The 18,492-nt window shown below is 46.4% G+C and overlaps 1 protein-coding gene across 2 annotated transcripts in view; it reads left to right on the plus strand.

Moving 5' to 3' along the window:
- LOC126540573 (rifampicin phosphotransferase-like) overlaps positions 1-18,492 on the plus strand; it is a 98,428-nt gene that overhangs the window by 9,287 nt on the left and 70,649 nt on the right. For both annotated transcript variants that reach the window (XM_072286567.1, XM_050187412.3), the window contains exons 3-11: positions 2,026-2,276; positions 5,690-5,755; positions 7,447-7,557; positions 8,444-8,556; positions 9,847-9,899; positions 11,081-11,133; positions 11,498-11,613; positions 12,791-12,938; positions 13,207-13,262. In XM_072286567.1, the coding sequence (XP_072142668.1) occupies positions 2,026-2,276; positions 5,690-5,755; positions 7,447-7,557; positions 8,444-8,556; positions 9,847-9,899; positions 11,081-11,133; positions 11,498-11,613; positions 12,791-12,938; positions 13,207-13,262 (967 nt within the window). The remainder of the gene's footprint in view (positions 1-2,025; positions 2,277-5,689; positions 5,756-7,446; positions 7,558-8,443; positions 8,557-9,846; positions 9,900-11,080; positions 11,134-11,497; positions 11,614-12,790; positions 12,939-13,206; positions 13,263-18,492) is intronic.

The raw sequence follows: 18,492 nt of genomic DNA on the forward strand, positions 1-18,492 counted from the left end.
TTGACTGCTTTCCTTATCGTAGTGTTCAGCGTCTCGCGGTTCACCTTCGCAAGCTGGAGGTACGGGGCGGAGTACGTTACGCGTGACACGACGAACGCCTGCACCAGGCGCAGTGCATCTTCTTTGATTCCTCTGTTCCGGTTGGTGACTTTCCGGATCATGCTCGGGACCTGCTATGATGTGGTCTTGATTTTGTTGACGGCTGCGTGCGCCTTGCCGTCGCTGCGCAACAGCAGGCCCAATATCCGGATCTGCTGCGTTGGCTTGATCTCTGTGCCGTCGATGGTGATAATTATGTTCGACGGCGGCTCTTTCTTTGGTCTTCCGGGCTGTACCATGAGCAGCTCCGATTTCTGCGGAGCGCAGCTCAGGCCGCAGGTCGTGGCATACTCGTGAACGGTCCTTGCCGCTCTCTGCAGGGCTTCCTCCGTCCAGGAATTGGACCCCGCGCGGTTCGTCCACACCATTATATCGTCGGCATAGAAGGCGTGGTCCACGCCTTCGATCTGATTGAGTAGTTCGGGCAGGGGCAGGAGGGCCAGGTTGAAACGCAGAGGCGACAGGACCGACCCCTGTGGGGTACCCCGGTCTCTGAGCTCCACAGGCTCTGACCATTGCTTTCCTATCCGGATAGTTGCCGTTAGGAAATCTTTAATATAGCCGTAGGTCTTGCGGCCACACCCCGTCTTACGCAGGTTCTCGAGCACGCTGGCGTGGGACACGTTGTCGAAGGCCCCCTTGAGGTCCAAAGCCAGTATACCCCGGGGCACGTGCCTCGTTGCTCTTTTAATCACTAGTTCGTGTAATTGGATCAGGACGTCTTGGGTGCTCAGGTGCTGGCGGAATCCATACATGGTCGCCGGCATCAGACTCGTCTCGTCCAGCTGTGCTTGAATTCTTCTGAGAACCATGCGTTCCATGACCTTGCCCACACAGAACGTGAGCGAGATCGGGCGCATGTTCTCGATCGTCGGAGGTTTCCCAGGTTTCGGTATGAACCGTACCTCGGCCTCTTTCCATTCTGCGGGCAACTTCGAGCTTTCCCAGGTTCTGTTGATGTGACCCAGGAGCCCGCGCGCCGCCGCATAACTCATGTTGTTGAGCAGCTTGTATGTAATGGCGTCCATTCCGGGTGCGCTCGTCTTATTACTTTCATCTATGGCTGTTAATAACTCCGTGATGATGAACGGTTCATCTAATGCCGGATTTTCTGGTCCCTCGTACTCCTCCGGTATCGGAAATCGCCCTCTCTTCGTCTTGAGGTTGATCACCTTGAGGTCTTCAATGAGCTTTTGGCCGTTGCCATCGTAAGCGTTCAGAACTTTGGTGAGGTTGCGGTTGGTTGCCGTCTTGCTGCTCAACGGGTCGATCAGCTGTCTGAGCAGGCACCAGGTCTTGCGCGACGACAGCTTTCCCTGCTGCCCGTCGCACGTACTCATCCAGTTCTCTCGGCACAGTTTGGTTGCGTATTCAGCGATCTGTTGTGCTTGACTAACGAATGTGTCAGAATTCCGTCTGTGGTGCCACATGCCAGTGAATTTGATTATCTTATGAAACCTTGCGGTGGATTGAGGGGGGGGGGCGCACTCATTTCGGGTTCAGTATATAACTTCTCTAATTTTTAAGCTTACTACACATTGCCTGCAGAGTGGGCGAGGTGGGTGGAGTGTTTACTATAGCTTTCCCGGCACACGTGCCACTTGCCTCAAGACATTCGTTAAGTGGGACGCTGGGGTCAAACATTCGCAACACGTCCAGCGTTGTGCATTCGCTGCAAAACAGTTCTGTGCGGTTATACTTTGAGGTCAGTGTTCGTTTTGCTCAAAGCTCACATGAAAGGCAACTATTCAACTGTTCTGTTCAGTCCTCGATTTCAGCATTTGCGTTACCCGAGAACATCGTTGTTATTTAGTACAAACGCAAATGGTTGTATTTGCCGATTTCATTGTCGGATTGGATCGCGAATCGGAACCGGATTGTCTCCCCAGGTGCGCATTTACCAAACATATTTTTTTGCGCTCGCAGGGCCAAGACAAGGTGCTTTTCTACGGTGTCAACACGGCAGGTGATCGGCTGGTGGTGAACGTCTCTCGCCTTCGGAATCACCTGGCCGAGTTCTGGGTCGGCCTGTACACACCCGATGGAGCGCAGTACTCCCTGCCAGCATCACTCACGCTCGACCGCAGCGCGGGAAGTTGCTTCTCGGCGGCCGGTGTCCGGCTTCAGTGCTTGGCTCCCAACCGTCGGTGGCGCGTCGCATTTAATGGACTGCTCAGGTCAGGCTCAACAAGTGGTTTCAGGACAAGTATTCGGTACAGTAAGGACACTCAGAAGAAGGAAATTTTTTTTTTGTCCCAGTGTGTATGTCATGGAAATTTCGATGGGCTACAAAGAATATAAATAAGACTGGCCAAGCAAGGGATATCTTAGGCCGGAGCTCACCGCTTGGAGGAAGGGGCTTGTTTGCTTCAGGTGAAGTTTAGGCGAGTACCCATTTAGAAACATTTACTCGAAGCCGGAGGCATCACTTGTTCAACCGCTGTTAATGAATTGGAGTCTCAGTGATACTGTAAACCCCTGTCGTGCAAAGGCGATGAGTCAGCATACCTACTACTGGTCTTTCCGGGCAAGTAATACTGATATAAGGGAACTGCCTCTATTTGCATCTTTGATATGCAGAAATGGAAGGAGTGATCGCTTACTTGAATTCCTACGGTGTTTATAGCTGATTCACTCGTGAATTGTATTTCGCTAAAACTCTGAACTTCTGTTGTCAGGTATCGTTTTCTCAACGTGGAAACAACATATTGTCTGCAGTCCTCGTCCTTCTCGAGTTATTTTGCACGATAAAAATATTACAGTGAGTCAATCCTTTCGTAACTATACAGCAACACTGTGGGCGGTATACGCTTGCACGTGCTGGTGGCTCCCAGTTTTCTGAACAGACACTTCTTGAGCGTTTTTCAAAAGTAAATTCACCATCGATGACCGTAGCCTCTTCACCGTTTTTAATAGTCACATTGAGACAAATGACAAAGAGAAACACGCCAAACTCCTCAAGGTTATAATATAATATATAATATAATGATTTATTTCCATCACCATTACATTGATGGAAGGGATGGGAATAAAAGCGATTGGCGCTTGACTAAGTTCCCACCCCCTGTACAGCAGGTGAGCAGTGGCATGCGACGGCACTTCTGTCACGACAGCAAATACAAAGTCAAACAAAGCATTAGTACAAAAACAAGTATGCAGAATACACAATCACATGCGTGTGTGAAGAAATGTGAACCGATTGAAAAGAAAGACAAGTACAGCAACTGAGAACAAAAACGCTTACAAAACAGCGAAATAACAGCAGCAAAAAATACGCTTATAAAACAATTACACACAGAAACGTTCACAGATGCCTAAGTGTTGGACAATAAAAGGGGCGCGTTAAGGAGAAAATGGTTGCGAAGGTTAGAGCAGCTAATGCTTCCTAAGTGTATATATTCATCAATTTATTTGTTAAGTAAGAATGGAAATTGAAATGCTACCATTTGGCGCCCATAGTTTGTTCTTACTTTTGGTAATACCCAGTGTGGTTTATGCCGGCGTGGATATGTGGAATGAAATAATTCAATCGGGGCTAGGTCAGATATATTACTTATGCATCTTCTTTGTTCTAGTTTGTAGGTGCGTAGTAGTCTATAAACATAGAGGGTGAAAACGTTAATAGTCTTGTTCTTGAAAAATAAGCTTTTTGTATAGTGTCTACTTGGCAGGTTATGAACTAATCTGAGGGCCCGTTTTTCGAGAGTTCCTAGTTTTTTCAGACCGGTTTGTGTAGCAGTACCCCAAACTAATGAGCAGTAGTTTAGATGTGAGCGAAATAATGCATCGTATAGAGATATATAGTTCCGTAAAACGAAAAAAAAGGTGCCCGCTGCGGTCTCGCGTCTGCTTGGGAGGAACAACGCTTTCTCAATACTGGCGCTGAGGGCCGCTTTCTTTTTTTTTCTTTTGCGGGCGCCCCGTCAGCAGCGCTGTTTTTCCATATCGCCAAGCACATATCGCTTTTTCTTAGCTGAGCCTTCATTGGCAGGTGGAGTTTTAATGCGATTAACATTATTTGCCCGCTCAGAAATTTTTATCCTGCTTACGGCAAGCGTCTTTTGCCTCCACGCCTAGTTCAACAGGCTTGCGAACAGCTGCGCAGACTTTGATAAGATTTTGAGTTCGAATTAGTATTCGTTGCCTAATCTATCTATCTATCTATCTATCTATCTATCTATCTATCTATCTATCTATCTATCTATCTATCTATCTATCTATCTATCTATCTATCTATCTATCTATCTATCTATCTATCTATCTATCTATCTATCTATCTATCTATCTATCTATCTATCTATCTGTCTGTCTGTCTGTCTGTCTGTCTGTCTGTCTGTCTGTCTGTCTGTCTGTCTGTCTGTCTGTCTGTCTGTCTGTCTGTATGTCTGTCTGTCTGTCTGTCTGTCTGTCCGTCCGTCCGTCCGTCTGTCTGTCTGTCTGTCTGTCTGTCTGTCTATCTATCTATCTATCTATCTATCTATCTATCTATCTATCTATCTATCTATCTATCTATCTATCTATCTATCTATCTATCTATCTATCTATCTATCTATCTATCTATCTATCTATCTATCTACCTATCTATCTATCTATCTATCTATCTATCTATCTATCTATCTATCTATCTATCTATCTATCTATCTATCTATCTATCTATCTATCTATCTATCTATCTATCTATCTATCTATCTATCTATCTATCTATCTATCTATCTATCTATCTATCTATGTAAGAGGCATAATACATGTTACGCCACTTCTGCTGTTACAGTCTTTCTTTTTTCTTCTTTTTTATGCGAGGCGATAATAGGTGTGAACATGCGCACGTTAAGGCGCCAGTCTGTTTCGTGCCTCCTGCTCGCGATCGCAGTAATAAATATTGTATGCGATCTCCACGAACGATGCGCACAAAGATAATCGGTAAGATTGAAAATTTAATGATGACTTTCTTCCTAAGCCTGGGGTTTTAAGTTCGAGAACCACGGTCTGATTATAATTCGTGCCGTTGTGGAGGATTCTGGATAAATTTTGGGCACAGAGGGTGTTTTAAGGTGCCCCCAATGCATGGTAAACGGGCGTTTTTGCATTTCGCCCCCACAGAAATGCGGCTGCCAATGTTGGGAGACAAACCCAAGACCTCATGCGTAGCAGCGCAACACCATGCCCGCTGATCAACCGCGGCGGGCCAAACTTTTTACCACTTTTACAACTTGCTCGGAAATTGTCCGGTACTAAGTATTTGGTACTAGCTACATGAGCCGCTTCGAATGATAAAATCCTCACTAATACGTTCCTTCAGGAACGATTGGAACATTCACTTACAAATGTTATCGGCCTAGGCATGAACTTGAATAGGAAATGAGAAATTCAATGAAATGAGTAAGAATACTGTGTGATTTGATAAGGACGAATTTGTGTTTGCAAATAGTGAAGCTTCAATTTCAGCCCAACAACGGAATTATAATATAGAAAATGTGTTAGAATGTGCTTGCCTTCTTCATGGATATTTTAAATGTATTCTTGAGAATGTTGAATGACTGCATCGATTACATATTGCAATGTAGGTGTAATAATTGCTTTTTCTATGCAGGAAGCAAAGAAAAACGGGAAGTTTGACTTCGCAGGAAACGGAAGTTCATGTAAAGTTTGGATTTATGTAAGTTCTTAGATTACGGCTCTCAGGCCTTTTATGTTTTAATACCAGAAAGTTAGAGGAAATATGTTCCGCTCATGATGCGGGTACGTTTACATTCCTTCTTGATAGCTAAAGTGTTAAACACAGAATTATACCAAAATAATGAACGCGCCATCAGAAAATTTGGTACGTGAAAGGACAGCAGGAATGAACAGTATCAGTTCTAAATTGACTTTCGGCAACTTCTGAACCTCAAATACCATCAATAGTGACGTCATGGTAAGAATGGCTGAGAGTGTCGATTGGTCCCTTTACATATTCTAGGAAAACTTCAGCATTGTTGTCCAGAGGGTTCCGTATGTTGTTGTCTTGCTGATACCTCCATTAGAACAAAGAAAGATGGTGGATCAAAAATGAAATTTCGGCGCCCGCAGGCGAATATATCTAAGCTAGAAGGTGGCGCTAAAGCACACGTTTTGATTACAAGAATGCACGCGAACGATGTGCTTCTAGACCATGTGTACGCAGTTGTAGCGCAGCGCAAGGGGACACGGAGGAAAATGTTATTCCTGTGTGACATTTCTTCGTCAGCATAGTGAACGCCGCCGCAGTCAGACTGTTTTTGCATAATGCGACATTAGAGACAAACATTGAATAAACCTAGACGTACAGATTTTCATTTTAGAAGCCTTGCAATGTTTGTTTCGTTATAAAAATTGCTTTCTTTAGGCCGCCTCGAATGCTCTATACTTCAAGAATATAGTATTTCCATCTGAAAAGTGAACTTCTTTATTGTAAGATCCGCTTTTGTCTGTGGTCCTTCCATTGCCGGACATGGACAGTTCTGTTTTGTTATAATGATTGCATTCCTTGCATTCATCTTGCCATTTTTGCTTACCGTAATTTTCAGTGCTAAATCAACGTATGCATCAAAGCAAACATTAAATCACCTTTTGTTCTCTGCTGACAATGTTTCAACTTCGCAGCACGTCTTTACTGATTTACAACCTCAAGTGGAGAGAAAGCGAGCAAATTTACGGTGTTCTTATAAATAATTGGTTATGCTTTATTTCTCTTCTCAATAATTTATTTTCGACAGATAAAGAACTTGCTGATGAGTACGGGCCGAGCCAATATGGTTAAGCAAATGGCTGAGAAGATTTCAGATGATCGTGTTAGCCATCTATTCAGATATGACATACCTGAAGCTTGCACCTCAGGAAAGCTTTATGCTCGCACAACGAACTATTCTGGGACATATAGCCACGAGCGAAAGTTTCGAGACCAATGGTGCCACGACAATTTGTTTTTTTGTTTCTTCTTAGCCAGAGCATGCTGGTTGAAATCCAGTTGTACAGCATACGTGCGTGTGTTGGATTAACGAAATGCATCGAATAAATCCCAGGTTGCGGAGCTATGCTTGAAGAAATTCTAATTCTTTGCTGACCTCGCAATCTTCAACCTTTTGCTCTTGACTGCACGCGGTTTTGTGGCACAAGGAATGAAGTCGAGCTCTAAGAGAACGCTGAATAAACAACGGATTATAATGCCTTTTTTTTTTAATTATTGGACCTTCAATTTGGTAGCGCTGTATAAAAGATGATTTTGGAAAACTGGAGAAGTTTCATGTGTGACGTAATCACACTTATTGTTTCACAAAAAAAGAAGGTGAAGGCCAGTTCTGACATGTGCTTCGACAATTTTCCGTGCAGCTGGTCCGCCGTCTCACACACACTGGAAATGCCAGCCGAGTTGGCTCCAACGCTGTTGGCCGAAAGCTTAGCGAAAATGCCACTCATTGCCATGCTCCGTGACGTTCGCAGGTGAGTAATGCCTTCGTGGTCCGCCACTTCGGCCTTTTACTCTGGGATCCGCTTTGCAAATTCAGCGATACACGATAACTGGAGGAGCGCCCAGAGGAAGTTTTGCTGTTCGTTCTCGTATCGGGATGCAGGGTACTTTCCAGCGCAGACAAATATTATCGCACAGCGAAACCTAGAACGCACAAGCTCGTGTCATCCAATGTGTCAAAACTGACTAGAACACCCGCAAGGCACAAATTTTCCGCACTCCGAGGTAATTTTGCAAGACTACAGAAGCGGGCCACGGCGACACTGCCAACGCTGCTTCTCTTCGCTAGAGCCACGCCCTATTACCTTTTTCTTGACCAAGCTGATTTTAGCTATATATAAAAGTCAATGCACCTGTGATGCAAAATTCGTACAACAGCCTTATTTAGAACGAAGCGTTAAGTGAAGGAGGGGCGTAGATTAGGCTTGCAAGCACTGGCTCTGGAAGGCCGGACCTGTTGTTGTTTCTCAGGCTGTTCTATGTCGCTCGTTATTTGGTGTTTTTTCTCAAAATTAATGCTTATCATATTTCCCGGATTTCAGTCCCTATACAAGAAAACGAATGCAGCTTACATCGGCCATCGAAAACATTGGTAGCTGGCTGACAATTTTCAGGTTTATTGCAAAAAAGCACTTGAATGCTCTATACGAAGGTGGCATATAAAGCTGGCATTGATGATGTAACTATAATTTATTTAGCTATTCTGCGGAATGGTGTTCGATTGCAAAGAACAGCAAGTTTTAATTCAGTCTATTTCCAGAAAACAAAGTGATTGTTTCAATAATTGCTCGCGCGTAGAGGCAACGAGACGTTATCTTGACGCCGACGACTGACAAACATTTTCTCGCTCTGTCATAGGCTAGTGAGTGAAATGGATTCGCACGATCAAGCTGGCATGATGTCTGGTGAGGTGACTGTGGACGGCGAGACCAGAGAGGTGACCCTCTGGGGGTACAAAATCAGGAGTCAAGGTAAACGTATATTGGCTGATAAACTTTGTAGCATCCATTTTGCTATGTGCAAGAAAGACTGCAAATTCCTGCTTCCGACTCGACAATTTTGTCTGTTGTCGCTGTTGTGGTTGCGACGTACTCAACTTGTTTACTTACTAAGTGGTCTTCCTTCGAATACTCTTCAAGGGAATTACAATACGACCATTGACAGATATTTGAACAATTAGGCCTCGAACGTGTAGAAATATACACGCCGTTTTAGCACTTTCTTTTCGCAATAAATGTAAGCGGTCAATGCTTGAAAAATTTATTGCGCTTTCTTATACAAGCTGTTCCAGCTCACCTTAGCCAAAGTTTCAAAGTAAGCCATCTAGGAGGACGTCACGAAATAAAGTGTATGTGTGTAGTCGTAGCATAGGGGAAGTCGCACTCTCTTTGTATCCTGTGGGATCAGTCATGATTATTTAGTAACTTCTCAAGCGTTCCGTTAAGACCACATCTTCCATTCAGAAAAGGATAGAGCGTCCTGAGAAAACATTTAATCAGCAGATTCTAACTACCTAATTGTTGCGTACTCATTCTTTTTCTACGCCTGAAAGAACACACGCGGAAAGGATTGATAATACTGCAGGTGACATGCCCGCTTGCACCATACCATTGCAGTGTTCTCAAACATGCCGCGTATGAGCAACGGCGCGTTTAATCACGCGCTGCTCGCCTTGCGTATCGTAATCGTGAACCGCCACGCGGGAAGCGCATCACTGGCGTTAATCGCGCAGTCAACGCCTAATTTGCTGCCCTATTATTTCCTTAAGCGGCAAAAATTTACAAAAGCGTAGTAGATAGCAAGGAAGGTTCAATCGTTTGAGGAGTTGCGGTCGAAGGAAGATACAATGAGAAAAAACAAACAATATTAATAAGAATAAATAAAATGAGCAATTAGAATACAGACAGGGAAAAGCAAATATGAAAACCACTTCTCACTGTCATAGCGAGATGCAATAGTAAAGTCTACGCATATGTTTGGCAAGTTGATAAAATGATTATGCAAAATAAAACAATGCAGCTATACTCATATATATATATATATATGTGCGATGTGTAACTTTAGTTGCCGTTGGCATCATTGCATACCACCTAGCGCTTGTATGTAGCTCCACTGACCAATTTATTTATTGCTTAGCATTGCTCTCACATTGTCGACTTTTATTCGTCGTTATGTCCACCTTCTGTGTGTTTTGTGCGCATGCGCACAAATTGTATCTTGTCAGTTGCAAACATTGACACAAACTCAATCGTTTGTTCCAGGAAGCCTACCACGCGGAACTTATGAAGAGCACCACCACTTAGGCTACCTTGAGGTGACCGCTTTTTAATTACCTGCGGTACTTAGTGCTAATAAAAGCATGGCACGTCACTGCTATATCTATATCCGAAAACACGGAGGTTCATGTCAGCCCACCATTTATGGCTTATAAAGTCACAGAAGCATCAGCCATGCAATACCGAGAATTGGTGTAATTTCATAATAACGACGGCATTTGGTCTAAGGCTTGGCGCTGGTATATAATCCGTTGCACCTTTCTTTTTTAATTACCCAAATAAATATTTCAATTGTTTAAAGATAATGATACGCACGCTTGCAACAACCTACACACGCAGTGTTACGTTGTCGCCAGAGAAGTAAAAATTAGGCCAACATATTAGGACTATAGCTGACTGGGCTGTATACCTTAATGCTGCACACAACAGGAAAAATTGGCAAGGAAAGTGTGAAACAGATATTACATGTACCAGTAGTACGCTTAACATAACACGCCGCATATATTTGGGCTCAAAGCTTATATTCAATTGAAGAACAAGGGACACAATGCTCAACAATGAGCTCAACCTGTAAGAAATACAGCCGAGCCAAATCGGGTAGTGAATGTAAAGAACAAATATTTTAAAAGGTTATTAGAGTTAGACAAAAAAGGCGCTTCTATTGAATCTGCATGTGTCAGCGTCTATGCACCTGCTGTCCTGAACTCCTGCATCTACAGACGCATGAGAATAGGACTGCATTCGAAAAATTCTACGACATTATAACAATTAGTATACGTTTCTTATGTAGCTCTAGTCTTTATCTTAACAAAAGCTCCTTATTTCAATTCATAGGCACACATCGGGCAACTATAAACATGCAGAGACAGTTATTTATCCCATTTAATGACGTTATACGTATATTCATGTTGCTAGTCCATTTCAGCAGACTGTATTTAGGTATTTAGGTAGAAAAGGGGACTACATTTTTTCCCACATTTGCTAGGTTACTCAAGTTCTACCTATAATAGTAGATTAGGTCCTTCTTACGTGGAATGTGCGTTCTACGTTTCATCAACACATGTGGTTGCAGCCATAGTACTAATCCTATTAGAATGATTGTACTGGAAATGTGTTAATTTCTGTAGCGGCTAGACCATGAGCAGGGAGAGAGCAGGGAGAGTATCTATTGTATGAGGTGCGAAGTAGCATCTAACTTCACGTTATTGATCTCTTACAGAACGGCGACATGTATCATTTGGTTCGCTCTACCAACTACGGAGGAGAAAACGGGTGAGCTGACACCTAGGCGATAGACGGCAGAGTGGTTACTTCGTGGCTTATGCCGCAGTACATAGAGCTCTGCGCATTTAGCGAAGGATCAAAGAGGACCTTTGATACTCGCCAGTTTTACTTTGCTGGAAAATAAACGCCCTTCTGGCATAAGGATGTTACAATTTACATAATACTTTTGTGCGAATTTACTTTTTTTTGCTTTTTGTTGTCGATATATAAGCGGCCCTAGAATCTTGAGCTAGAGAAACGAAAAAAGTTGAACGTCACTTGTTGAATGCTGCCAATAATAAATATGTGTGCATACTGTGTTCTGCGCGTAAATATTTGCGTTAAGGAAGATTGTCACTTTTATTTGCCGCAGTGTTTCTTACGGGTCCATCTACGCTCCTACGTCCATGATGCGGCCGATTGACAGCAGCCTTGTTAGGATGGACGAAGCGTTTCATGCAGAGCGTAGCAAGACACATATAGGAAGCGGTGAGTTTCTACGACGGCGTGGGAGTCTTAAGCCGAGACCGCACGTACACCCGTAAGAAAAAGTATACGGACCAGGGATTGTGCGATGAAACCCATTTTCTCCTCTGTCTGTGAATGCAACTTGAAGTTAAAAACTTCAGTCCCAACTTGACATTACGAATTTTCTAGTGCACTCGTCAGTTTCCGCTTATGAGGGCTAATTACGGAGGAATTCAGTTTTTGCGGCGACCCTGTGGTCCGTATACTTTTGCTCATGGGTGTACACTTGCCGACGCGCGCAAGCTCGCGCATCCGCGCTTTTCGTTCCTCGCGCCTCGCCAGTAATGGTGGCTTGTATCGACAAGAGGGGCGCGCCAGAGCGCGCTCACATAGCTCGCTCACATACATTTTGACAGGCACCGTTTCGTGCTTTGTTATTGACGGCGCTCCAAAAAATGTTTAAGTAACAATGAACGCAATTGTTTTATTTTTGTAGTCGTTAGACTGGCGCAGAACGCCAAAAAATAGTACATCCTCGAGCGACATAAATCTGCTTCACTGAGTGTTGATTGTGCCACGCCGTAGCTTCGTATAGCGAGGCGCGCGAAAGACGCGCGGCAGCCAAAGCGCTGACATCTATCTGGAACAGACATCCGCGATCGCGCCGGGCTTGGACGCGTGCGCCCTGTCCCGCAACGTGTGCCAGTGCGCCGGCGCGTGCGTAACGCGGTTGCCGTTCCGCAACCTTTTGATACGCGAATCCGAGCATTTACGAGCGAAGCTATAGCGCTGGGGCGGCACATTTCTGCGCAGCTCAAGAACGCTTCTGAATTGAGAGAAGCACACACTGGCGGGCGCTCTGACACGTACGCTTTTGCCGGCGTAAAACGGCACTCCGAAAGTTACTCATACCTGCATAAAAATGCATAAAATATGCGCAACACGGCGTCACCTAATCCAAACGGAAATTTTTACATTCGCTTGGCATTTTTAAGGGGGCATCTCAATCTCCATTTTACAAGGATAACTATTCGGAAAGTGACTGCGCTAAACGTACGTTTGTTTATCGGTACGGCGCGTCAACAACTCAATTTTCTTGGTCTACTATACTATGTACGCTACTATGTATTTGATCACTTAGTCGTAAATGCAATAGCATGACTAGCACTATGGACTTGCATATACTGTTTTCGCACAGGCCAGGTTTTCCTACCAGTCGACGTAAAACGTGCGGCGCCTTTGTTGATCTTAGCGAGCGACGAAAGCTCTTCTGATGTCCATCTCACTGCAATCGACCTCAAATGTGAGGAGAACAACGGGTCCGGCTTTATACTTTCTGTGAACAGGTAAGTAAACAAGCACACTACTCTTGTTTACCCGCTGCCTCCAGCAAGTCTAAACGGGCTATGGTATATAATCTAGATAGTATTTACGAATGTCGCGATGTTGTTCTCAAGTTTTTCTGTAATTCTATGACGAAGGAACTAAATATGGCTGCAAAAAGCCGCAAATCACTGCTGCCGTACGCGACAATGTAGCACAAAAGGTAGCAAGGAACGACAAGCATTTGCCACTGAGAAATGACAAACGTTGTCATTCCTCTTCTACACACAGATCCGAGCGGATGACTGACCACATTCCGGAACATATTAGGCACAAGATAATTGAAGGTGAGCGCTCCAAAAGGGTTCTATTTTTGTTTGTTGGTTTACTCGCTACAGTTTGGCCGCTCATTATGGCGTGCGTTGGAAACAATCATGTGCTCAGGCCGAACGAGTAATATCCAAGGAAAAAAGAGCGAAAGGCATATTGCTTGCTGGCTCTGACGTACATAATATAGTAATGTAAAAGGCCACGACATGCTGGGAAATATGAACAATTCAAATACAAAGTGGTACTTGAAAGAAAATGCGGAAAACAAATGAATGGTTGCGACATTACATAAAAAATGCTAACTACTACTGTCTTTTTCGGGAGCCCGGTAAATTGATTATTGCCTACACGGCTGATGATAAAGTGCTAAACAGTGTAAAGCATGTTTTTTAGTAAATATTACATTTCTTCAGAAAAGTGAGTTAGCGACGTCCACAGCTTATCATTTTGTGTAGATCTATGTCAACATCAAACCATTACGTGCAGGTTACGCTTTGCGTACATTCAGTGCGCAAAGTGACAATGATAAAATGGAGCGTTGTTATATTCGGCATTTCATCATATGAAATACCAGTAAAATGCTAATCGCACTGTTAATCCGCAGCACGACAATTTCAAATAAACGGTCACGTTCCTTAAAAAATGACTCCGCAGAATCGTAGCATAAGAGATAAAATTTTCTCCAGTTGTAGCATTGTTTCGTTTAATGTACACTCTCTTATACGGGAATATTTTCTATTACGGATATTTTATAAGAAATCGCCCATTACAGTAGACATTTACCCTATATATTGTTACGTGTGGAAAGACACAGACGAGAGATGCTATTTACACGCTATTTACACTGAAGCCAGGCAGCCAGGCTGACACTCGTTCGTGCCGAGGGCACCGACCAACTTCTTCGTCGTTCTCGCGGCTGCTCGTCTCTCGCGGAATCATATCGTAATATTACCCCCCCGGCGGCAAAAGCACCGTCACGGTGCTGTTAAATATCCAAGGGGCACGGAGAGTTGTAGGGCTTGAGTCGGGCAACGTGGACGATGTCACTGGTTGTTACAGCGGAGGACGTCGTGGGCGTGGCTAACACGATTTCATAGGTGACATCGGTCACTTTGCGTATCACGCGATATGGGCCTGTGTAACAGAAAAGCAGTTTTTCACAAAGGCCGACTTTACGCGATGGGGACCAAAGCAACACGAGGGCTCCGGGCACAAAATGGACATCACGGTGACGAAGGTCGTAGCGTTGTTTCTGCTTGTCTTGAGACACTTGTAGACGAGCGCGCGCAAGTTGGCGAGCATGGTCAGCATGGGCGATTGCATCACGGGCATAATCGCTAGTTGAAGCTGTGGCGGACGGAAGCACAGTGTCCAGTGGTAGCGTCGGTTCGCGGCCATACAAGAGGTAAAACGGGGAAAAGCCAGCAGTTTCGAGACGGGAAGAGTTATATGCAAAGGTAATGTAAGGTAGAGCCAGGTCCCAGTCACGGTGGTCGTCTGAAACGTATTTGGATAGCATGTCTGTAAGGGTGCGGTTCAAACGCTCAGTGAGGCCGTTCGTTTGGGGGTGGTAGGAGGTGGTAAATTTATGTTGTATTGAGCAGGCACGCATGATGTCGTCAATGACTTTGGCCAAAAAAGTGCGGCCGCGGTCTGTAAGCAATTGACGCGGAGCACCATGCATCAATATAATATCATGTAGCAGGAAGTCCGCAACATCAGTTGCACAACTGGTCGGAAGAGCACAGGTTACGGCGTAGCGGGTCGCGTAGTCCACCGCGACTGCAACCCACTTGTTTCCTGATGTAGATTCCGGAAATGGGCCGAGAAGGTCCAAGCCGACACGATGGAAGGGCTCGGCAGGGATGTCGAGCGGCTGCAGGTAACCAGCGGGGAGCTGGGAAGGCTTCTTGCGTCGTTGGCAAAGTTCACAAGCGGCGACGTAACGTCGTACGGAACGGGCAAGGCCCGGCCAGAAAAAACGGCGACGTACACGGTCATAGGTTCGAGATACGCCGAGGTGTCCTGCCGTTGGTGCGTCGTGAAGCTCTTCTAGAACGGTGGAGCGGAGGTGTTTAGGTACTACAAGCAGGAACTCAGAGCCGTCTGGATGAAGGTTACGACGGTACAGAGTACCGTCGCGGAGGACGAATAGGCGTAGAGTAGCATCGGCCGGAGAGTGTTCAAAACGGTCGATGAGTGCTCTGATGTAGGCGTCACGGCGTTGCTCGTCGGCGAAATGAAGCAGCTGGGATACCGAGAATACGCAAGAAGCACTGGCAATATTGGAGGAGTCAGAGTCGTCGACAGGGTAACGCGACAAACTGTCAGCGTCTTGGTGCAGGCGGCCAGACTTGTACACCACGGAATATGAAAATTCCTGTAGCCTCAAAGCCCATCGACCAAGCCGGCCTGTAGGATCTTTTAGCGATGAGAGCCAGCAAAGAGCATGATGGTCAGTGACTACGGAAAAAGGGCGACCGTAAAGGTAAGGACGGAACTTTGCAACCGCCCAGACAACAGCAAGGCATTCGCGTTCCGTAATGGAATAGTTGCGCTCCGATGGTGCTAGGAGGCGGCTCGCATAAGCAATAACGCGATCCTTGCCACGCTGACGCTGGGCTAAGACGGCACCTACGCCATGACCGCTGGCATCTGTACGTAATTCTGTAGGGGCATTGGGGTCGAAGTGGGCGAGAATGGGTGGTGAGGTTAGAAGAGTGACGAGACGAGAGAAGGCGGCGGCTTCTGCAGTACCCCAGGAGAAGTGTACGCCTTTCTTCAAAAGATTAGTTAGGGGCCTAGCGATTGTCGCAAAATCTGGAACAAAACGACGAAAGTACGAGCACAGCCCTACAAAACTTCGAACGTCTGCGGCTGTCTTCGGAACCGGAAACTCTCGGACAGCGCGAGTTTTGTCGGGGTCAGGCTGTACTCCGGAAGCGTCAACTAGATGGCCCAGAAGAGTAATTTGTCGGTGGCCAAAACGACATTTCGATGAGTTCAGTTGAAGCTTCGCCTTTCGAAATACATCAAGTATAGTTGTGAGACGCTCAAGGTGAGTGTCGAACGTTGGCGAGAAGACGATGACGTCGTCGAGGTAGCAGAGGCATGTGGACCATTTGAAACCTTGGAGCAAGGAGCCCATCATACGCTCAAAGGTGGCAGGGGCGTTGCATAATCCAAACGGCATTACTTTAAATTGGTATAGGCCATCAGGTGTGATGAACGCGGTTTTTTCTTTGTCCATATCGTCAACAGCAATCTGCCAATATCCCGAACGAAGATCAATAGACGAGAAATATCTGGAACCGTGCAGGCAATCAAGGGCGTCGTCTATACGTGGGAGCGGGTAGACGTCCTTTTTTGTAATGCTGTTCAGGTGACGGTAATCTACACAGAAGCGCCACGTGCCGTCCTTCTTCTTAACCAACACCACAGGTGACGCCCAGGGACTCGATGAAGGCTCAATGATGTTTTTATCGAGCATTTTGTTCACTTCCTCTTGAATTACTCGGTGTTCCGACATAGAAACTCGATACGGTCGTCGGTGAATAGGCACAGCATCGCCAGTAAGAATGCGATGCTTGACCGCGAGCGTCTGGCCTAAAGCGCGATCGTCAAAGTCGAAAATATCGCGGTAGGACGATAATACTTCGCAAAGGTCTTCAGCCTGCGTAGAGGACAGGTCCGTCGCAACCATTTTCTTTATGTTGGGATCGACGCCCGAGGCTGGCGCTATGGGCATGCTAAGGTCGCGAGAACCATCGGTCGATAACGCTGCCACGTATTGGTCGCCGAGACAATCAATGGTGGCAAGGCAAATACCTTGCGGTAGAATTTGCTTTGCCAATCCAAAGTTACTGACAGGCATGCGAGTGTGGTTCGCAGTAATAGTGACTATACTGTGAGGCACGGTGACGTCATACTGTATTGGGATGTCGGGCAGAGGAGTGACGAGGTACTCGCCATCAGGAACTGGTGGGAAAGACAACAGTTCAATGTAGGCTATGGACTTTGGCGGCAGGCGAAGAAAGCCAGTGGAGCGTAAGCGGCAGTGGGGTGCGTCAGAAGGTTCTGCGAGCATCGGCAACTCGAGGCGAAGGGTACTGGAAGAGCAGTCAATTAGGGCAGAATGGGCGGAGAGAAAATCGAGGCCGAGAATAAGGTCGTGGGGGCAATGAGCAATTACAGTGAAGAGTACAGGAGTGTGGCGGCCGGCGATGCTGACACGTGCCGTACACATGGCGATGATAGGCACAGTACCGCCATCCGCAACGCGGACGACGCGTGCCGAGGCTGGGGTGAGGAGCTTGTTCAGTCGTCGTCGGAAGGCAGCACTCATAATAGAAAGATGTGCTCCTGTATCGATGAGTGCCGTGACAGGATAGCCGTCAACGTCAACGTCAAGAAGGTTTCGGTTAGTAAGTAACGTGAGCAGAGGATTTGAGGGCAGGGTCGACAACGCAGCTTCACCTCCAGAAGCTGCAGTGCCTAGTTTTCCGGCTGGGTGCGGGAGGCGATAGGTGACGAAGAAAAGCGGCGGGGTTGGGGCGAACGAGACTGGTGGCGTCGAGGTGAGGGCGAGCGGCTGTAGCGAAGGTTCGGATCAGGGACATCAGCAGTAGTAGGTTCATGGCGGGTGGCATAGGGTACAGAAGGTCCAAAGGTGCGGGAATAAGTGGGGGCGTAAGTCCGAGGAGGTGGTGGCCATCGGTTGCGGCAGTGACGGGCGACGTGGCCGATTCGACAGCAGTGGAAGCAGATCGGCCGGTCATCAGGTGTACGCCATTCGGACGGGTTGCGGCGAGATGTGGCCGAAAAGGACTGCCGGGGACGAGGAGGGCCGCTAGATAACTGGGGAACGCTGGGTCGAGACGTGGAACACACGGTGTTCAGACCCATGTTTTCAAATTCCTGTCTGACGACAGCCTGAATCATCGCAATGGTGGTTGCTGGCGGATCGGGATGCGGCGTGGAGAAGGCTGGCAAAGAGGCGGCCTCGAGTTCGCGGCGAACAATGCGGGTGAGGTCGTCACAGGTGGTGGTCTGACGTGGTCGACCCTCACATGTCGACGTAGCAGCAGTGTTGGGTAGGCGCGCACTGTGGTTTGAGATACGGCGGCTCTTAGCCTGTTCAAGGCGACGGCATTCTTTTATAATGGCATCGATAGTCGACACGTTGCCGAAAACAAGCAAATTGAAGGCGTCGTCGGCGATGCCTTTTAGCCCATGTGCCACTTTATC

Source organism: Dermacentor andersoni, chromosome 2 (assembly GCF_023375885.2).
Source record: "Dermacentor andersoni chromosome 2, qqDerAnde1_hic_scaffold, whole genome shotgun sequence".
NCBI lineage: Eukaryota > Metazoa > Arthropoda > Arachnida > Ixodida > Ixodidae > Dermacentor > Dermacentor andersoni.